The sequence below is a fragment of the Sapajus apella genome, unplaced genomic scaffold, assembly GCF_009761245.1.
Source record: "Sapajus apella isolate SASKATOON/1434 unplaced genomic scaffold, GSC_monkey_1.0 scaffold71, whole genome shotgun sequence".
Lineage (NCBI taxonomy): Eukaryota > Metazoa > Chordata > Mammalia > Primates > Cebidae > Sapajus > Sapajus apella.
In genome coordinates this window covers 4,403,785-4,421,915 of record NW_022437011.1, presented here as the reverse complement: position 1 = coordinate 4,421,915, position 18,131 = coordinate 4,403,785, and the positions used below count along the sequence as shown (strand labels likewise).

General features: G+C 40.5%; 1 protein-coding gene across 3 annotated transcripts in view; it reads right to left on the bottom strand.

The window, feature by feature from the left end:
- DPYSL3 (dihydropyrimidinase like 3) overlaps positions 1-18,131 on the bottom strand; it is a 118,927-nt gene that overhangs the window by 29,055 nt on the left and 71,741 nt on the right. For all 3 annotated transcript variants that reach the window (XM_032250309.1, XM_032250310.1, XM_032250311.1), the window contains exon 2: positions 6,381-6,469. In XM_032250309.1, coding sequence (XP_032106200.1) covers positions 6,381-6,469 — 89 coding nt within the window. The remainder of the gene's footprint in view (positions 1-6,380; positions 6,470-18,131) is intronic.

The window sequence follows — 18,131 nt, the reverse complement described above, 5'->3', positions numbered from 1 at the left end:
TACATACAGAAAACAATGTTTACAGTCACAGAATAATCTGATAGGCTGTTTGGTGGGACCATGTGTCCTGGTTTAGTACTATAACCCCAGGGGTTTGACAGTGTCTAGAATATAGTGTGTGTAATAATTTGTTAATATAAATATTTTTATTATTCCTTTCATTTTGTTCTTTAAGTTAAGGTAAGAAATAACACTTGGAGAAGGATCTAAAGAATATAAAATAGTGCACTGTTAGAAGAGACTGAGGAAGGTAATAGTGAACCATTTAAAGAACAGGTATGGGAACTTACCTAACTTTTAAGTGGGGTCATCTGTGTTCCTAACAAAAGATTCTATCTGGGATATTTCCCACCCAAGTCTTCACTCCCAATTCCACCCTTTGCTGATCATTTACCAGCCAATCACAGCTGTGCAGATTCACCAGGAGGAAGTCAAAGATGCAGATGCCTCCAGCACCATGTCTGGGACATGATCATTGTCTCAGAAGAAACTTTTAGCTGAGCTTAGTAACTATGAAAACCTCCACTAGACAAGGCTTCACCCAGGAAGCTTCAGGGCATCTCAGGGAAGGATGGGGGGAGAGTCAGGCAGAAGTATGCCAATGAGTATCTCATAGGCAAGCCTCCAAGGAAAATGACAAATACAACTAGTCCCCACACAATGCTACTTATAGATCATCCAGTATTACTTGGTTCCATATGTGGTATCACATATTTGATTTAAATAGCTGGTCAAACATGTCCACTATGGATACCAGGGAGACCTATGATTCATAAGCCTCTATATGACCATTAAAAATCTCCTATCTTGGGATATCTGTACTTCACTGTCCATGGCATAAATACTTTCCCCTTTTGTTCACAGGCAGCCAAGAAAGACACTCTCTTGGGGCAGTAAGGAGTCTACCACTGGCCTGCCAAACTCCAAGTTCTGGGACTAAAATAAAGACATCTCTAAGAGTTCCACTTTACCACATCACCAATGAGCAATTCCAGAGCCACCATAATTCAAAATATACTGAAAAAATGCAGCCTCTGATCATAAGTCCATTCCAGTTCAGATACTGGCCAATTCTGTTCCCATTTTTCTCTCTCACAGGTTCTCCTCTAAGGAAAATTGAGAATCAAAAGCACAAAGAATTGCCTGGCTTGTGTGTGTGTTTATGTATGTATGTTTTCATCCATTTTAACAACTAGTTTAATACCAAGCCTGAAACGGAAATCGTTTCTCCCTTCTTTACTGCTCCACCAACCAAGGCCACATGAATCCTTGAAGCCTCAGCTTCTATCTCCCCTCCTTCATCAAGTTTCTAGCAATAGCCATGTCTAGTAATAAGGAGTAAGGCTGTGCTCTAGGTGCAGGTTATCTGCATTCAAAATCCTAGCTCTGCTAGCTACTAGCTGTGTAACCTTAGCCAAATTACCTTACCATGCCTCAATTCCTTCCTCTGTAAAATGTAATAAAAATGCCTCCTCCATAGGGTTGTGCTGCAGATTAAATGTGAATATATGGTAAGCCCATAAAACAGTTAGGTACCTAAGAATTTGATAAATGTCAGCTATTATAATTAATAATCAGTCTACTCCCTTCTCTGAATCTCACCTATTCTATGAATATAATACTTGATATGCTACTCCTTGGGTATGCTACATCGTTTGTATATATACACATATCTCAAATCCCCTAAAAGACCATAAGGTCCCAGGGGGAAGACAGCATGATGATTTGGGCCTTGATAATAAGTACCAAACCGTGTAACATAGCATGAGTCCAATGTCTCAAAAAACTGCTTGGCACATAGCAAGTATTCCACAAATACTCACAGACAGACAAATAACTATGTGATAGTTAGAGGAGGTTATTTCTGTTCTTAAGCTCTGTGAGTTAAGAATATTGTTGGAAACATACAGAGTTTCAGGACTGAATTAGGATCATTTACTTAACCTTCTCCCCACTACCAACACACACATCAGATAGTTAAATTCCTTCTACAACATCCTTGGCAAGTGGCCTTTCAGTCTTTCTAATAGAGATGGCAAAAAGGACTCATCTTATGCCTTCAACTCTGGTTGTAGATCCCTGAATCACTGTGTGAAGATGCATTCTAAACCTGTATTTAAGACTCAACTGTAAAAAGTTCTACGATCAGACAAGATTTGGCACATTCAGGGTATGGCCATAGCATCACTCTTATTCAAAATCGCACTGGAATTTCTGATCAGGGCAATCAGGCAAGAGAAAGAAATAAAGGGCATTCAAATAAGAGGAGAAGAAGTCAAATTGTCTCCGTTTGCAGATGATGTGATTGTATATTTAGAAAACCTCATCGTCTTAGCCCAAAAACTCCATAAGCTGATATGCAACTTCAGCAAAGTCTCAGGTTACAAAATTAATTTGCAAAAATCACAAGCATTACTACACACCAATAATAGACAAACAGAGAGCCAAATTGTGAGTGAATTCCCATTCATAATTGCTACGAAAAGAATAAAAATACCTAGGAATACAACTTACAAGGTATGCGAAGGACCTCTTCAAGGTGAACTGCAAACCACTGCTCAAGGAAATAAGAGAGGACACAAACAAATGGAAAAACATTCCATGTCATGGATAGGAAGATGCGATATTATGAAAACGGCCATACTGCCCAAAGTAATTTGCAGATTCAATGCTATCCCCATCAAGCTACCATTGTCTTTCTTCACAGAATTATAAAAAACTACTTCAAATTTCATGAATAATAATACTAATAATAATAAGCCTGTATAGCCAAGACAATCCTAAGCAAAAAGAACAAATGACCTAACTTCAAATTATACTACAAGGATACACTAACCAAAATAGCATGGTACTGGTACCAAAACAGATATGTAGACCAATGGAACAGAACAGAGGCTTCAGAAATAACACTACACATCTACAACCATCTGATCCTTGATAAAAACAAGCAATGGAGAAAGGATTCTCTAGTTAATAAGTGGTTTTGGAAAAACTCGCTATCCATATGCAGAAAACCAAAACTGGAGCCCTTTCTTACACTTTATACAAAAATTAACTCAAGATGGATTAAAGACTTAAATGTAAGACCTAAAACCATAAAAAACCTAGAATAAAACCTAGGCAATACCATTCAGGACACAGGCATGGCAAAGGCTTCATGACTAAAACACCAAAAGCAATGGCAACAAAAGCCAAAATTGACAAATGGGATTTAATCAAACTAAAGAGCTTCTATACAGCAAAAGAAACTATCAACAGAGTGAACAGGCAACCTATAGAATGAGAGAAAATTTTTGCAATCTATCCATCTGACAAAGGGCTAATATCTAGAATCTACAAGGAACTTAAGCAAATTTACAGAAAAAAAAAAAAAAAAACAACCCCATCAAAAAGCGGGCAAAGGATATGAACAGACACTTCTCAAAAGAAGACATTTATGTGGCCAAGAAATGTGAAGAAAAGCTCATCATCACTGGTCATCAGAGAAATGCAAATCAAAACCACAATGAGATACCATCTCACGCCAGTAAGAATGGCAATTATTAAAAAGTCAAGAAACAACAGATGCTAGAGGGGATGTGGAGAAATAGGAATGCTTTTGCACTGTTGGTAGGAGTATAAATTAGTTCAATCATTGTGGAGGACAATGTGGTAATTTCCTAAGGATCTAGAACCAGAAATACCACTTGATCCAGCAATCCGATTACAGGTATATACCCAAAGGATTCTAAGTCATTCTACTCTAAAGACACGTGCACACCTATGTTTATTGCAGCACTATTCACAATAGCAAAGACTTGGAACCAACTCGAATGCCCATCAATGATAGACTAGACAAAGAAAATGTGGCACATATACACCATGGAAAACTATGCAGCCATAAAAAAGGATGAGTTCATGTCCTTTGCAGGGCCATGGATGAAGCTAAAAACCATCATTCTTAGCAAACTAACACAGGAACAGAAAACCAAACACCACATGTTTTCACTCATAAGTGGAAGTTGAACAATGAGAACATATGGGCACAGGGAGGAGAATATCATACACCAGGCACACCAGGGCCTGTCAGTGGGTGGGGACACGGGAGGGATAGCATTAAGAGAAATACCTAATGTAGATGACAGGTTGATGGGTATAGCAAACCACCATGGCACATATATACCTATGTAACACACCTGCACGTTTTGCACATGTATTCCAGAACTTAAAGTATTAAAAAAAAAATTTCTGTGAATAATTAGTGCTGCCTATCATGAGCTCTAAAATGAGGAAGCATTTGGCAACAAATTTTTCCCATTTTTGCAAATCTCTAAATGAGAAAACTTGCTACCTCCAAATAGAGCCAAATACACATAATAATATTTTAGTGAATAGAAAAATATAAAATCGATTGTGGCTTATATTTTGAAGAGATTATTGTCATATTTTTTGGTTTGCCCATTATTTCCATTTCCCTTACTTCCAATATGAAAAAGTAATAATGTAAATTGGCAAAGTAACTATTTTTGTTCTTGCATTCATTCATTCATTCATTCACTCACTCATTCATTCAAATGTATTTGACGAATACATTAACCTTTAGCAAGTTATTTACTCTCTATATGCCTTTTTCTCCTCATCTCAGGAAAGAGGATAATAATAGCACAGTACTTACTTTGGAGGGCTGCTGGCTGATTGAATGAGGGAAAGCATGCAAACATTTAACATTCTCCCTGGCACATATTACACACTAAATAAAAAGTAGCTCTTATCAAATCTTTATGTGTTAAGTTCTGAGTTAAGTATTGGGGATATGGAATGAACAAGATATATAAGTAAGATAGGAGAGTAAGTAAGACTCCTTACTCTCAAAGGAGACTAACAGTGTCAGAATTGCTGATTAATGAAAGCACAAGCCGGTTTTGTTTGTTTGTTTGTTTTTTGAGGTGGAGTCTCCCTCTGTCACCCGGGGTGGGGTGCTACAGTGCAGTGGCATGATCTTGGCTCACTGCAACCTCTGCCTCCTGGGTTCAAGTGATTCTCTTGCCTCAGGCTCCCGAGTAGCTGGGATTACAGGCATGCACCACCACACCTGGCTAACTTTTGTATTTTTGACAGAGACAGGGTTTCACCATGTTGCCTAGGCTAATTTCAAACTCCTGAACTCAAGTGATCCACCTGCCCCAATCTCTCAAAGTGATGAGATTACAGGCGTGAGCCACCATGGCCGGCTGGGCACAAGCTGCATTGAGCTCACATAGAAGGGAAAGCTAGTCTAGACTTGGAGGCTGGTAAAAAACATTGGTCTGCAGAAAACTATATCTAAGCCAACTTTTCAAAGATAAACGAGAGATCTCTTATAACCAAAATCTTTAACTAGTCAATGAAGTTAAGCCATATAAATATAAAATTGAAAGGGGCAGAGGGGGCTAATAGAATGGGTTGGATACACCAGTCTTATACAACATCTTATCGGCATGGTAGTGTACTTTGTTTCTGTAATGAAACATTATGTAAATCAAATCCTCTTTTAAAGTTCACTATGTAGGAAACCTACACATAAAACTCACCTGGTGGCCAGATACAGTGGCTTACACCTGTAATCCCAGAACTTTGGGAAGCTGAGGCAGGTGCTTTATTAGGTCAGGAGATCGAGACCATCCTGGCCAACATGGTGAAACCCCGTCTCTACCAAAAATACAAAAATTAGCTGGGTATGGTGGTGTGTACCTGTAATCCCAGCTACTTGGGAGGCTGAAGCAGGAGAATCGCTTGAGCCAGGGAGTCGGAGGTTGCAGTGAGCTGAGATCACTCCACTGTACTCCAGCCTGGTGACAGAGTGAGACTCAGTCTCCCAAAAAAAAAAAAGAAAGAAAAAAAAATGTACCTGGCTGTGACACTTACAGGCATCCAATAGTATACCATTTTAGAATGTAATTATACATCCCTAATGAATTTATTTGGAAAACTTGCCTGAAATATATGTCCTATCTGTGCTCTACTCACCTAAGTTCTATCCTCATGTCAAGGTTCAGTTTAAATACTCTCTCCATCCCAAAGCCTTACTTCTAAATGAATTTCTCCCTCTTTGTACTTCTAAATCACTTATCCTGACTTCAACTCCTTTGATACTTATTGTACAAAGCCTTATATTTTTAGGATGCTGTAATTTGTGCACATTTTACAGGATCCTTAAGAATGATGGCCACATTTTCCACTTTTCCATGACCCATAGAATACTCATCAATACTTTCTGCACAAAGTTACCCTCAGTATAATTTCATTCTGTAGATTAAATTCAGATTTTTTTCACTACATTCATGTAATTCAAGCTTCTTTACGGGCCATGAATGAAGTGAGGAAATGCAAAAAGATAAAGAGAAGAAGTTCCATATACATACTTTATTAAGCCATCTTCCATGTAAATATCAGCATAAAAGGACTGATCATCATTGACGATTCGGCCTCCCTTGATAAGGAGACGGTCACTCTAGAAAAGAAGGAAAACATGAGTCATTATCACAGATAGTATTTCAGAGAAGAATGGTCTGCCAGGTTTTCCCAATTCATGTTCTAGATGTGAAGAAGAAACACATTTACCAAAGACATCTGTTGTTCAATGCGCTCAACATTTAAAGAGGTGTATTTGCTGGAGATCCAGTCTTTCTTGTTTGCCCTTAATTTAAATTATTCTGGAGTTTCATCTCTTGCTTCTGCAATCTATTAATATTAGAGCTACCTGGAAACATAGCTATTCAAGTAAGTGAGACATTCTTAATATTTTCTGATTTAGTATGCGCTAAATATTTAAAGTGGGACAACATATGCCTCAGTGCCTAGTGTACTCTTTGGTACTCTGTTGACACTCAATAATGATTCTCAAAAATAGAACTTATGGTGAGGCATATAAGGAAAACAGGCTTTTAGAAGTATTTGTAATGACATGAGGACATGCTCAGATCATGGTTATGTCTAAAACTCAAGATACTTACAAATGTATGCACAAGTACACACAATGTTGTAAAATGTATAAGAAAACCACTAGAGGGGGGCCGGGCGCGGTGGCTCAAGCCTGTAATCCCAGCACTTTGGGAGGCCGAGGCGGGTGGATCACGAGGTCAAGAGATCGAGACCATGCTGGTCAACATGGTGAAACCCCGTCTCTACTAAAAATACAAAAAATTAGCTGGGCATGGTGGCGCGTGCCTGTAATCCCAGCTACTCAGGAGGCTGAGGCAGGAGAATTGCCTGAACCCAGGAGACGGAGGTTGCGGTGAGCCGAGATCGCGCCATTGCACTCCAGCCTGGGTAACAAAAACAAAACTCCGTCTCCAAAAAAAAAAAAAAAAAAAAAAAAAGAAAACCACTAGAGGGAAAAAAGGCAAAGTATCTATAGTATTTAACTCACAGTGGAGAAAGTATGTGGGATTTATATTTACCTCATTATACTCAATATTTCTCACATTTTCTGAGTGCATTTCTTTATTGCTTTAATTATGAGAAAAATAAAGCCTTTTTAAAAAATTATAACTTAGATGAAATTTGAATGAGTTAACCAACTGAAAACAATGCAAATATACTCCAAAGTTATTAACAAAGTAAACATATACTTTATACGTAAGTCAGGAGAGGGAAAAATCAGTGTTAACTTTACAGATCACAGATTTCATTAAATGAATGAAGCGTAGACAGAAGTATGAGGGATGGATGCAGCTTTGTTGGGTTGATGGAGGAGAAAACAATTTCAAGGAGTCTGGCTGAGTGTAGCTATAACATGAATAAAGAATGAGAGGCTGGACTTTGTGAAGAATTCAACTTCACAAAGAGATTTCAACTCCATCCATCCATCCATCCATCCATCCCTCCCCAGGCCATTGCTTTTCTGGTGCTTAAAGGGAAAGTCTGGCAATAAAGAAATAAAGTCAACAAAACAAATCAAGCAATCTACAATTACAGTAAGTGTCACAAAATATAGGGGAGTGGGTTTGTTTAGAGACTGGAAAACATCTTTTCAGGGAAGAGCAATTAGATGGGGGGTGGGGTGAAGAACTTCTGTAGGTAGAAGGAATAGCATGTGCACAAGCCCAGAGGTAGGACTAAGTTTGTTTCTCTGAAAACCTGAAAAAGCTCAACGTGAAAGGAGTTTAGGGTTCAAGGAAGAAAGTGGCATTAAATCAGGTTGGGGGAGTAGGCAGGCTACTCACGATGGGTTTGGTAAGAGTTTGGGTTTGAATGAAAATACACTGAGACATACGTCAGGATTGTAAACAGAGGAGTGAAGACCTGTGTTGAGAAGTCAGCTCTGGACTGCACTGCTCAGGGCAAATGTTCTCCACGGCTATTTGACTATGGAGATTAAGAGTCATTGATCAAGCGGTCAAGGGCAGGGAGATACCATATGCAAGGCCAACCATGGTCATCATTCCCTTGATGCTGATTCTCTAAGCCCCTATTTGAGAACACCAGCTTTCCAAGAGGACATAAATTTTATGGAGGAGGCGACCCCCACAACCAGGCTGATTTCTAGGTTCAGAAATGAAAGGGCCAGAAAAGGAGATTTGAAGGTAGGCTTCATCTGGGATACAGAAAATTACCACTTAGCTTCTGCTGCTCTTCAAAGGTATTGCATCAGAAGAAATTTCATCATGTCATATTGTCAGGGGAAAATATATCTTTTTTAAAGATAAAGATCAACAAGTTATTTCGAAACAAGCTACATATGAGGCAAGGAAGACATGCCTATGAGGTCAAATACAAACGTCCACCACATATGATATACAAGCCTCTCGTGATCTGGCCTGTCAATATGTCCACCCTCATTTCTATCATGTATTGCCAATATTTAAAAATGACAAGACATGCAGTTCTTGTCACATTATGAGGCTCTCTATCCTCACATAATCACTTGGCATCTAGCAGTCATCTCCTTTGTCAAGGCTCCAAAGGGCTTTTCCTCCAGAATGTGTGACTGGACTTTCCAGCAAATTTCACCTGCTCCCGTTGCAATTTAGTTGGAAAAATAACAATGTTCTACTGTAGCTGATTTATTGTTCAATTATCTCCTGACTAAACCAAAGTCTCCTTTAGTCTTGGAACAATGTGTCTTTTGAGATTTCTACCTTAGGTCCTGGAGCTCATCCTAGACAGCTGTTCCACACTGGTTGAATGAATAGGTGAAGGGTGGGACACAGAAGGTTGTATTATAACTACATGATGGAAAGGTGTCTGGGTCAGAATATTGTGGGAAGTGGACAAAAACTAGAGTTTTAAGAAAAAAAAAAGATGGCTTGGTGATCTACTATTTTAACAGTACTGCAAAATTATATGGGGCAGTCTTAGGTCTGTGCTTCCAAACTACTGTGTACGTTAGAAAAATACATATTCCCAGGCTATGCTCTATGTCACCAAATCTGTATTTTATAAGCTCCTTATGGAGCCATCAGCCAGCTTAGCACCAAGTCACAGACCGGTATAAGGAACCACTGCCCACCTCCCTGCCCCCAGCACTACCCCACAGTTCTGTGTGTGTCCAGGAAGGTGACAGAGCATCTGCAATAGGAGCTTCATAATAATAACAATCTTGGTAACTGTAAGAGTCCCATCTCATAGCTCAATGCTTTTCTGATTTTCTTTATCTTTCCAGCAAAGAGCTGAACTAAAGTGGTTTTTGGAAAGGGGCCAGTTTCTGTCTGAACTGAAACCAGTTATGAAATATGACCAGCCTACGACATTCAGCCCTGAGCCACTGGTGTGATCATCACCCCCTTCAACAGGCATCAAATGTCAGCAAAGGGACAAATGCTATCTCCAGCCCTATGTACATCAGGGAGATAGTAAGCGCGGATCTAAGTGGAATTAACACCACTGAGATGGTGTTAATAGAAACTTTTCAAATGGTAATTAAATACAATATTTCTGGCTCAATAATCAGTAATCTAAACATAATCCAAAGATGAATGATAGGCCTGGTGTAGGTTTCAGAGAAGAGATTAAGAAGACCTTTGCTCCATGGGCTATAAGTATTAATATTATTGTTATTTGTTTTCATCATGCAGAGCAAAAATATCAAAACCTGAACTTACAGAGCTCAAATAAATGCTTCCCCTAGGGGCCATCGGCTTGCCCTGATATCCTCCCCAATTGTAACTCTTTCCAGGGAAGGGGGATCAACTACAAAGGGCAGCCTACACAAATTAATCATCAACAAAGAGGAATCTGAAAGGTAATTATTGGGCTTGGCACTGAGGAATGTGAGTGTGGGGTATGACATAACCACTGACCACCCCCAGGTCACATAAAATCAAACCTCACAAGACACAAAAAAATGTTTGTCTGTGAATTCATGGATGAGACTGATAGATTAACACATGATAGGATCAAAAGCCAGCAAGATGAACAAACCCAACATCTCTGATTAAAAATTGCTCTCTTTTCTGCAGGTACATGGATGGAGCTGGAAGCCATTATCCTTAGCAAACTAACACAGAATAGAAAACCAAACCCTACATGTTCTCACTTATAAGAGGGAGCTGAACAATGAGAACACATGGACACAGGGAGAAGAACAACACACACTAGGGCCTGTGGCAGTGGGTGGGGTGCCAGGAGGAGGGAGAACATCAGGATAAACAGCTAATGCATGCTGGGCTTAATGCCTAGGTGATGGGTTAACAGATGCAACAAACCACCATGGCACACGTTTATGTAACAAACCTGCACATCCTATACATGTATCCCAGAATTTAAAATAATAAAATAATTGCCCTCAGTGATGACTATGGTTCAGTGGGGCTCTTCACTTTCTGTTCCTGGCAGCCAAGACTGCCAAGCAACCATCAGCTGATGCCTGAGGAAGTCAAATGGTCTTGTCTACAAGTTAGCAGTCTTTCTAATGTAATTATGTATATAAATAATTATGATATCCCTAGGGCATGCTGTGGTCATCCGAAGGGTATCTTGGACCCAAAATGAATCTATTCAGAACCTGAAGCAACCAGCTACTGACTGTGCCTTAGACCCTGCACAGCTACCAAGAGCAGAGTGTGTCACTGTCTTCCAGCCCAGTGGGGTTCTAGGCATACCAGCTGGCAAGTCTGGATCCAGCTGGGTTTTTCGCTCTGCTGGGAGAATCAGACAGGCCACTTAACTAGGTGTGTGATCTTGAGTTTGGACTTAACCTCTCAGGGCATCATTTTTCTTCATCAGCCCAGAGCGGATAATAATACTTTGCTTCTTGCCTCACAGGGTGGCTGCCCGTGTGTGAGTGTGTGTGTGTGTGTGTGTGTGTGTGTGTAATCTAACACACAAGCACACAAGTAAATAGCTAATAAATATTATATTTATTCCATTAATATTATTTATAATACTTTGAATGTTTTTAAGCCTTAAGAAGTATGTTGGTGAGAGACTATTGTTTCCGTTTTACAAATGGGGAGATACACAGAGAGAGATGAGTGACATTTCTCCAGGTGACAGAGTAGATTAGTTCCAACTGCAAGTAAATTCAGGTCTCCCATCTCCTGAAACAGCACTGATTCTCCTAGGCCCCTGTACCAAGTGTCTTTAAACCTTATTACAAGTGGCTTTTTCTGACAGGGCTCTCTTCTCTGTTTAATATTGAATTTGCTCCAGTGTCCAAACTGCTGAGCAGTTCTCTGAGGTAGGTAGCTTTAGGAATCCAACTTTCAAGCCACTACTTATAAAATCAGTGCAATAAACTTGCCCCTTATGACCTGACTATGTTAATACAGTTTATAATGGGATCTACTTTGCAATCCAGCTTTGCACAGGACCTTAAAGTGTGATAAAAGTCTAACATCTTTTCCTTCATTAGGATATGATACTGATTAGAAAACTAACCATAAAGAAACTCAGCGGGAGAGAAGGAGAATGAAAGACAGAGAGAGGAACAAAGAAATGAATAAAGGAAGGCAGTAAAAAATAGAGGGAAAGCAAAAGAGAGGGAGGAAAAAAGGTAGAAAGGAAGAGAGGGAGGAAAGAAGGGAGGGGAAAAAAGAAAGGAAGGAGGACAGGCACGGTGGCCACACCTGTAATCCCAGCACTTTGGGAGGCCAAGGCAGGTAGATCACCTGAGGTCAGGAGTTTTCGACCAGCCTGACTAACATGGTGAAACCCAGTCTCTACTAAAAATACAAAAAAAAAAAAAAAAAAAAAAAAAAAAAAAAAAAAAAAAAAAAAAACCAGGCATGGTGGCAGGTGTCTGTAATCCCAGCTACTTGGGAGGCTGAGGCAGGAGAATCACTTGAACCTGTGAGGTGGAGGTTGCAGTGAGCCGAGATTGCGCCACTGCACTCCAGCCTGGGCGACAGAGTGAGATTGAGTCTCAAAAAAGAAATAAGAAAGGAAGGAAAGGAGGGAGAATAGGAGGAAGAGAGGAAGGCAGGGGGAAATGGAAGATGCAATAAATGCCATAACAAGGGATGTTATTAAGAATGACTGATGCAAGGTAAAATAGGGAATGAAGGCCGGGCGCGGTGGCTCAAGCCTGTAATCCCAGCACTTTGGGAGGCCAAGGCGGGTGGATCACAAGGTCAAGAGATCAAGACCATCCTGGTCAACATGGTGAAACCCCGTCTCTACTAAAACTACAAAAAATTAGCTGGGCATGGTGGCGCGTGCCTGTAATCCCAGCTACTCAGGAGGCTGAGGCAGGAGAATTGCCTGAACCCGGGAGGCGGAGGTTGAGGTGAGCCGAGGTCGCGCCATTGCACTCCAGCCTGGGTAACATGAGTGAAACTCCGTCTCAAAAAAAAAAAAAAAAAAAAAAATAGGGAATGAAAAGGCAGAATCTTGAGCTAAAAGCCTACTAGAGACATTGGTTTCCATTTTAGTTTTCTTCCCCTAGTCTTCAACTTAGAGAACATAAATTACCACCTTTGTCTATCTGGGGTAATGAGAACATGCCTCCTGGAGAAACCGAAGCCCTCCATGGACTTCTTCCCAGTCAATAAAATCAGCCTGAGAACAGTGCTTAAGACACATCTGTTCCACACTCTGCAGACATTCCAGCAGCTCAGAATAAAAACTATAATCCTATAAAGAGGATATAAAATGAAGAATGAAACTCCCAAAATCAAATATTTTGTTACCTGAATTAACAAAGTGCAGACTCTGACCCTCTCAGTGGGGATTCAAGATCCTTTTAAAATCCAGATGAAGGTGCAGTGGTTATTTAAAATAAATTCCATTTGGGCAATTAGATTTGATTTCCTAAAAACACTTTCACTCTTAAGAAAACATCAGGATGGATAGACTGCATGGATGAAATTTTGTTTTTCTTTCCCAAAGTAGCGTCACTTCAAGAAGAGAGGAAAAAAAGACATTCTAAGATAGTCCAGTTGACTCAAGGTGGTATTCAGGAAAGGTATGAAATAGGTTCTTAGGAGACTCAAGTTATCATCCTGGCTCTGCTATTAAATATGTTGCCTTGGGTGAGACATGCAGACATGAGCTTGACTTCCAGTGCCAACACTACCTGTTATGGATAAATGACTTCACCTCTCTGGGTGGGCTTCAGTTACCTGCCTCATCAGTGAACAATGGGGACAATGATACCTTTTTCTGAGGGTGCAGACAAGGATGATGGGGCATACTATATATAAAGGGCTAAACTTTGCTTGGTGCACTGTAAATGCTCAATACATGTGAGCTACTATCGTCATTATTATTTCTTACATTTATAACTGGCCATTGTACAACTCTTCTCTCATAAATACTCAAGAAGGACTGAAGTAACACTGTTAATCAAAATACAACAGACCTTGCCATAAAGGGAATTCCAGAGACGCCAGTCCCCAGCCAAGCCTCAGCAACTGTTCTCAGCTCTTGCCACCAGCAGCCAAGGTCAGCCAAGACTTCCCCTTTTAAACCCAACTCCACAGGACAAGTTCTCATGGCCCCTCCAGGTCATTTTTCCTCTGGAAATAAGCTCTTGTGAAGAGATAACAATCTATCTCTTCCAGCAGGACTGCAGAGTGGGCAGTAAGGTCTTAAAACTGCCTCCTACCCACGCTCCCTCCAGTATATGGGTGTATTATTAGGACCCTCGATGACAAGCGTGCCATTGAGACAAAGAGAAAGGCCTGAGAGAAGATAGATATCTTGAGGAACAATGCAGTTTCTTGGCTCTGAGTCTTTATTGAAACTGGGCATAGTTTACCAGGGTTGGCTATTCCAAATCTCTGAACTGCTACAGATGAGAGCCTCATCTTTTTCCTCATCATGTAAACACACTTCCAAACACTGAGGTGTGCTGGAAATAGGTCAACTTGGGCACTCCCTTTAAAATGCAACCTACAAAGCAGAATACATAATGCATGAAAAGCAGTATCTTCGGTTTCTTCATTATCTTTGGTTTAGCTCTAGAGGGACAGATACAAGGTAGGAAAAACAGAAATGTGGAGGCAGCTACTGCCCAAGTCAGCATTAACCAGGGCAGAGTGGCTGCTCTGTTGTCTGAAATGGAGAATCAAAGCTAGCTATGTGCATCCTTCCCTCCCTAGAATTTCATGTTAACCATTTTAAAGATGTCATTATTAAAGGGCCGGGCAAGTGATGTGGCCTGCCCTGGGTCAGAGTGGATGAGGGACTGGACTGTGGAGGGCACCCTAATCCTAGCTCCCCGAAATGGTCTCTTAATCTTCAACAGCATTCCAGACACAGATAAAACAAATGGATAACAAGCCAGGAACAAGAGAGTGGGGAGGGGATTGGACAAGCATTGTCTAACAGCACTGGACAAGAGGAGCCCCAGAGTGATTCCATTCTCAAGGAGGAAGGTCAGCTGGATCTGTGTAGCTCAAACCTCAGTCATTTGTGCATTACCTGCATGATACCTGTCACAGCCTGCTATGTCAGCTGTGCCATTATTTGATTAATATTATCCTTAAATAAATATATTTTAAGAGAAAACACAATCTTAGTTTCATAAATTCTAAGCTAGCGTTACTTGCCAAAAATAAACAGTGAACCTAGGAATGAATACAACAAAAACATCACTAAATTTTTTCAACATTCTGCTGCCTTCAAGAGGGTTCTAAAGGGTGATCTTGGATCTGTTATTTTGTTAAAAAGGAAGATTATCATGGATCAGAGAGATGTTAATGAGAAACTAATACTAAACAGAGACTTGTCCCTTGATCTACTCAGAAGATCTGAAAAAGAATTACAAAGGAGACAAAATTTGTCATTATGTGATTTCATGTTATTTAATGCCCTCTTACAGAATTCCCTAAAACGATCTCATGAAACAGCTGGAACCAACTCTGCTACTGAAGCATGGGCCCACATGAATCCACATGGGCCTATCCGAAGCAAGAGCAGAACCCAAAGTACAGTGATGGGGACCACCCACACCAGGCAATACAGCAGAAGGATGAGACTACTGGGGACCATGATCTGGGTCCGAAGCTTTGGTGAATGGGGGAAGAGGCAGGGTGGAGTAGGGTCAGGTGTAGAAACAAAGATGCCTTATCAGAAAATAAGATGCCAGATCTGGGTAAGTGAAGAGATGTAACAAATCTTTAACTGGGTATTTGGTTGGAAAAAATAGAAAGCTTGCTGCCTGGGAAGAAAATCAGCACTGATAGCAATTTTTAAAGCTACCTTGAACTGTGGGTGGCAACTGCGGGAGTCCAGAAGCCAGAGCGACATTAGCATCTTTGCCACTAAGTTATTCTGTGATTTTAGGCAACTGACTTGATCCTTCTGTGTACGTCAGCTTCTTCAGCTGAGTGAAGGTATATCTTTCTAAAAAGGCCCATTTATCTATCTGTAAAGTACAGATAATAATGCTTACCTCACGGGGCTACCGTGAGCGTTAAAGACATGATGCAGGGTTGGGCACTCACAAAACACTCCTAAGTGGTAGGCATTAGAAATATAACTACTGCTCCCACTACTGTGCTACAACGTCTACTTTACTGCTCTTGTTTCATCAATGTACTGGTAAAGTCAACTCCAAATTGCAGTTATTACCATCTGATATAAACTGCTTGAGAAATCTGCTGCTCAGGACCACAGTATAAAAGTCCAGTATGGATTAAAGCCAAGTCAGTGCTTTAGAGAACTCATTCATGCCCCTCTTTCGTCTGGATTTATATGATTGTTTTGTGTTTTATTACCTGTTTGTTTTGCTTTGCATTGTTCCTTTTTAGGCCTCAAATACATGTGCCGTGGGTGGAAGCTCTCTTGCATACACAGACTAGAGGACACACATCCAGCTTGAATCAAACAGGATCTCTTATCCCGTGAGCCCCTGAGCCCGTGCAAAAGCCAAATACCTATTCCATCAAGAAGAAGTGCCTCAAATTCAACCTACGTCTTTATTCTAAGGCTAAACAAGTTTAATGATTCATTCCTGAAACATATTCTTCTGTAAGTACTAGCCGTGAAGCTGAATAGAGAAGGTATAGAGAGAAGCAAAGATAAAACAGTAAGAAATAAAAGGATCACAAATAGTAATGTGACCTAAAAAGACGAAGGGTAAAGCTACAGAAACAGTAAAATGAGCAGCGGTCACCAGTTGGGGCGGGGGCTACGGGAACAAGGAGGGGATGAACTGGGGAGTAAGTGGAACACTGAAGTGGTTCAAGGCAGTGAAACTGTCCTAGATACTGTAATGATGGACACATGACATTTCGTATTTGTTCAGACCCATAGAGCTACTCAACAATAAGTGTGTCCTAATCTAAACTGGACTTTCTTCAATGTATCAATATTGGTTCATCTATTGTAACAAGGATACCACACCCATATAAGGTGTTAATAAGAGAGGAAACTTGGAGGTGAGGAAGGAGTAAGAAAAAGTCCGTGGGAGCTCTCTGTACTTTTGTGCACAATTTTTACGTAAACCTAAAACTTCTCTAAAAAACAAAGTCTGTTAATTAAGAATAATAGGGGAGAGAGAGAGGCGAGAGGCAGGCAAAAAAATCTTTCGTCTGGCAGAGATTAAAGGATCCACAGAGGCCTTGCATGGTCTAAGGTAAATAGCTGATTTGTATACATGGGTATGGCCAATGGCAATTCTGATCAGAGCCTGGGAACAATAGTTAATAACTACCATTTACTGAAAACTTATTTGCTGAAAACTGTTGGAAGCTTTAAGTACATCTTGTTCAATTAATCTTTAAGTGCTATGAATTATATGCCGCTATCATTCCCACTGAATTGATGAAGACATGGAAGCTTAGGGAGGTTAGCTCATGGTCCAACAACACACAACCAATCATCGGGAGAACCAATGGTACCGATGTGAAAAATGCATTTCCATGAGAAATTGTGGAGCTAGGCACCCATCTTCCTCCAATGCTTAAGATACTGGAATGAGGGATGCAAGAGACTGCCAACTAGTAGGAGCCCTAGAAGGATCTTGAAAAAATAAGTAAAATAGTTAATCTTAAGGCCAAAAAATCAAGCTGACAGAGATCCACACTGGAGATAAAGGAATGAAAAACTTAGAAACTAACAGCAAGTGGCAGGGGAAAAAAAAAAAATAAGGAAAGGCCTTTAGCACTCAGGGTGCCAACAGGAAACAGATAAAATTATTAAGAAGTTATTAAGGAGAGTTTAACAAAGTATTTAACAAAGTGTGGGCAATGTTTTAATAAATGGATATGCAGCATCCAGGGCCTACAAGCAGCAATGAGCCATTGCCATTCCAGGGTCAGAAAAGGGAAAGGGGAGGGAGTGGTTACTGGAAGTGGAGGCCCTAGCTGTACGGAGAGGACTGCCCGGCAGAAGTTGTAACCTTCAGCAGAGGTATGCAGCTGTCCCACAATGACTCAGTGACAGGAAGGAAGCAGGGGAAAATACCCTGACTTCATTGTTCACTCTCCCTCTACTCTCCTATTGGTGCTCTAAGAGCTAAATGTAACCAGAAGCCCAAGGGCAAAGAAACAGACTAATGTACACCATGCAGGCCCGGGACATGGAGCATGGCAGACAAAGGTGAAGAGGGTATCTGGGGATGCAAGCAGGAAATAGCCAACCCAGGCCCTGAATGGCCAACAGTAGGACATGATTTAATAAACTATGATATTGCCATACTATGGATTACAATTATTATGCCCACCTTTAAATCTGTATCATGAACTGAAGAAATATCTAAAATAAGTAAGTTGTAGAGCAATGTG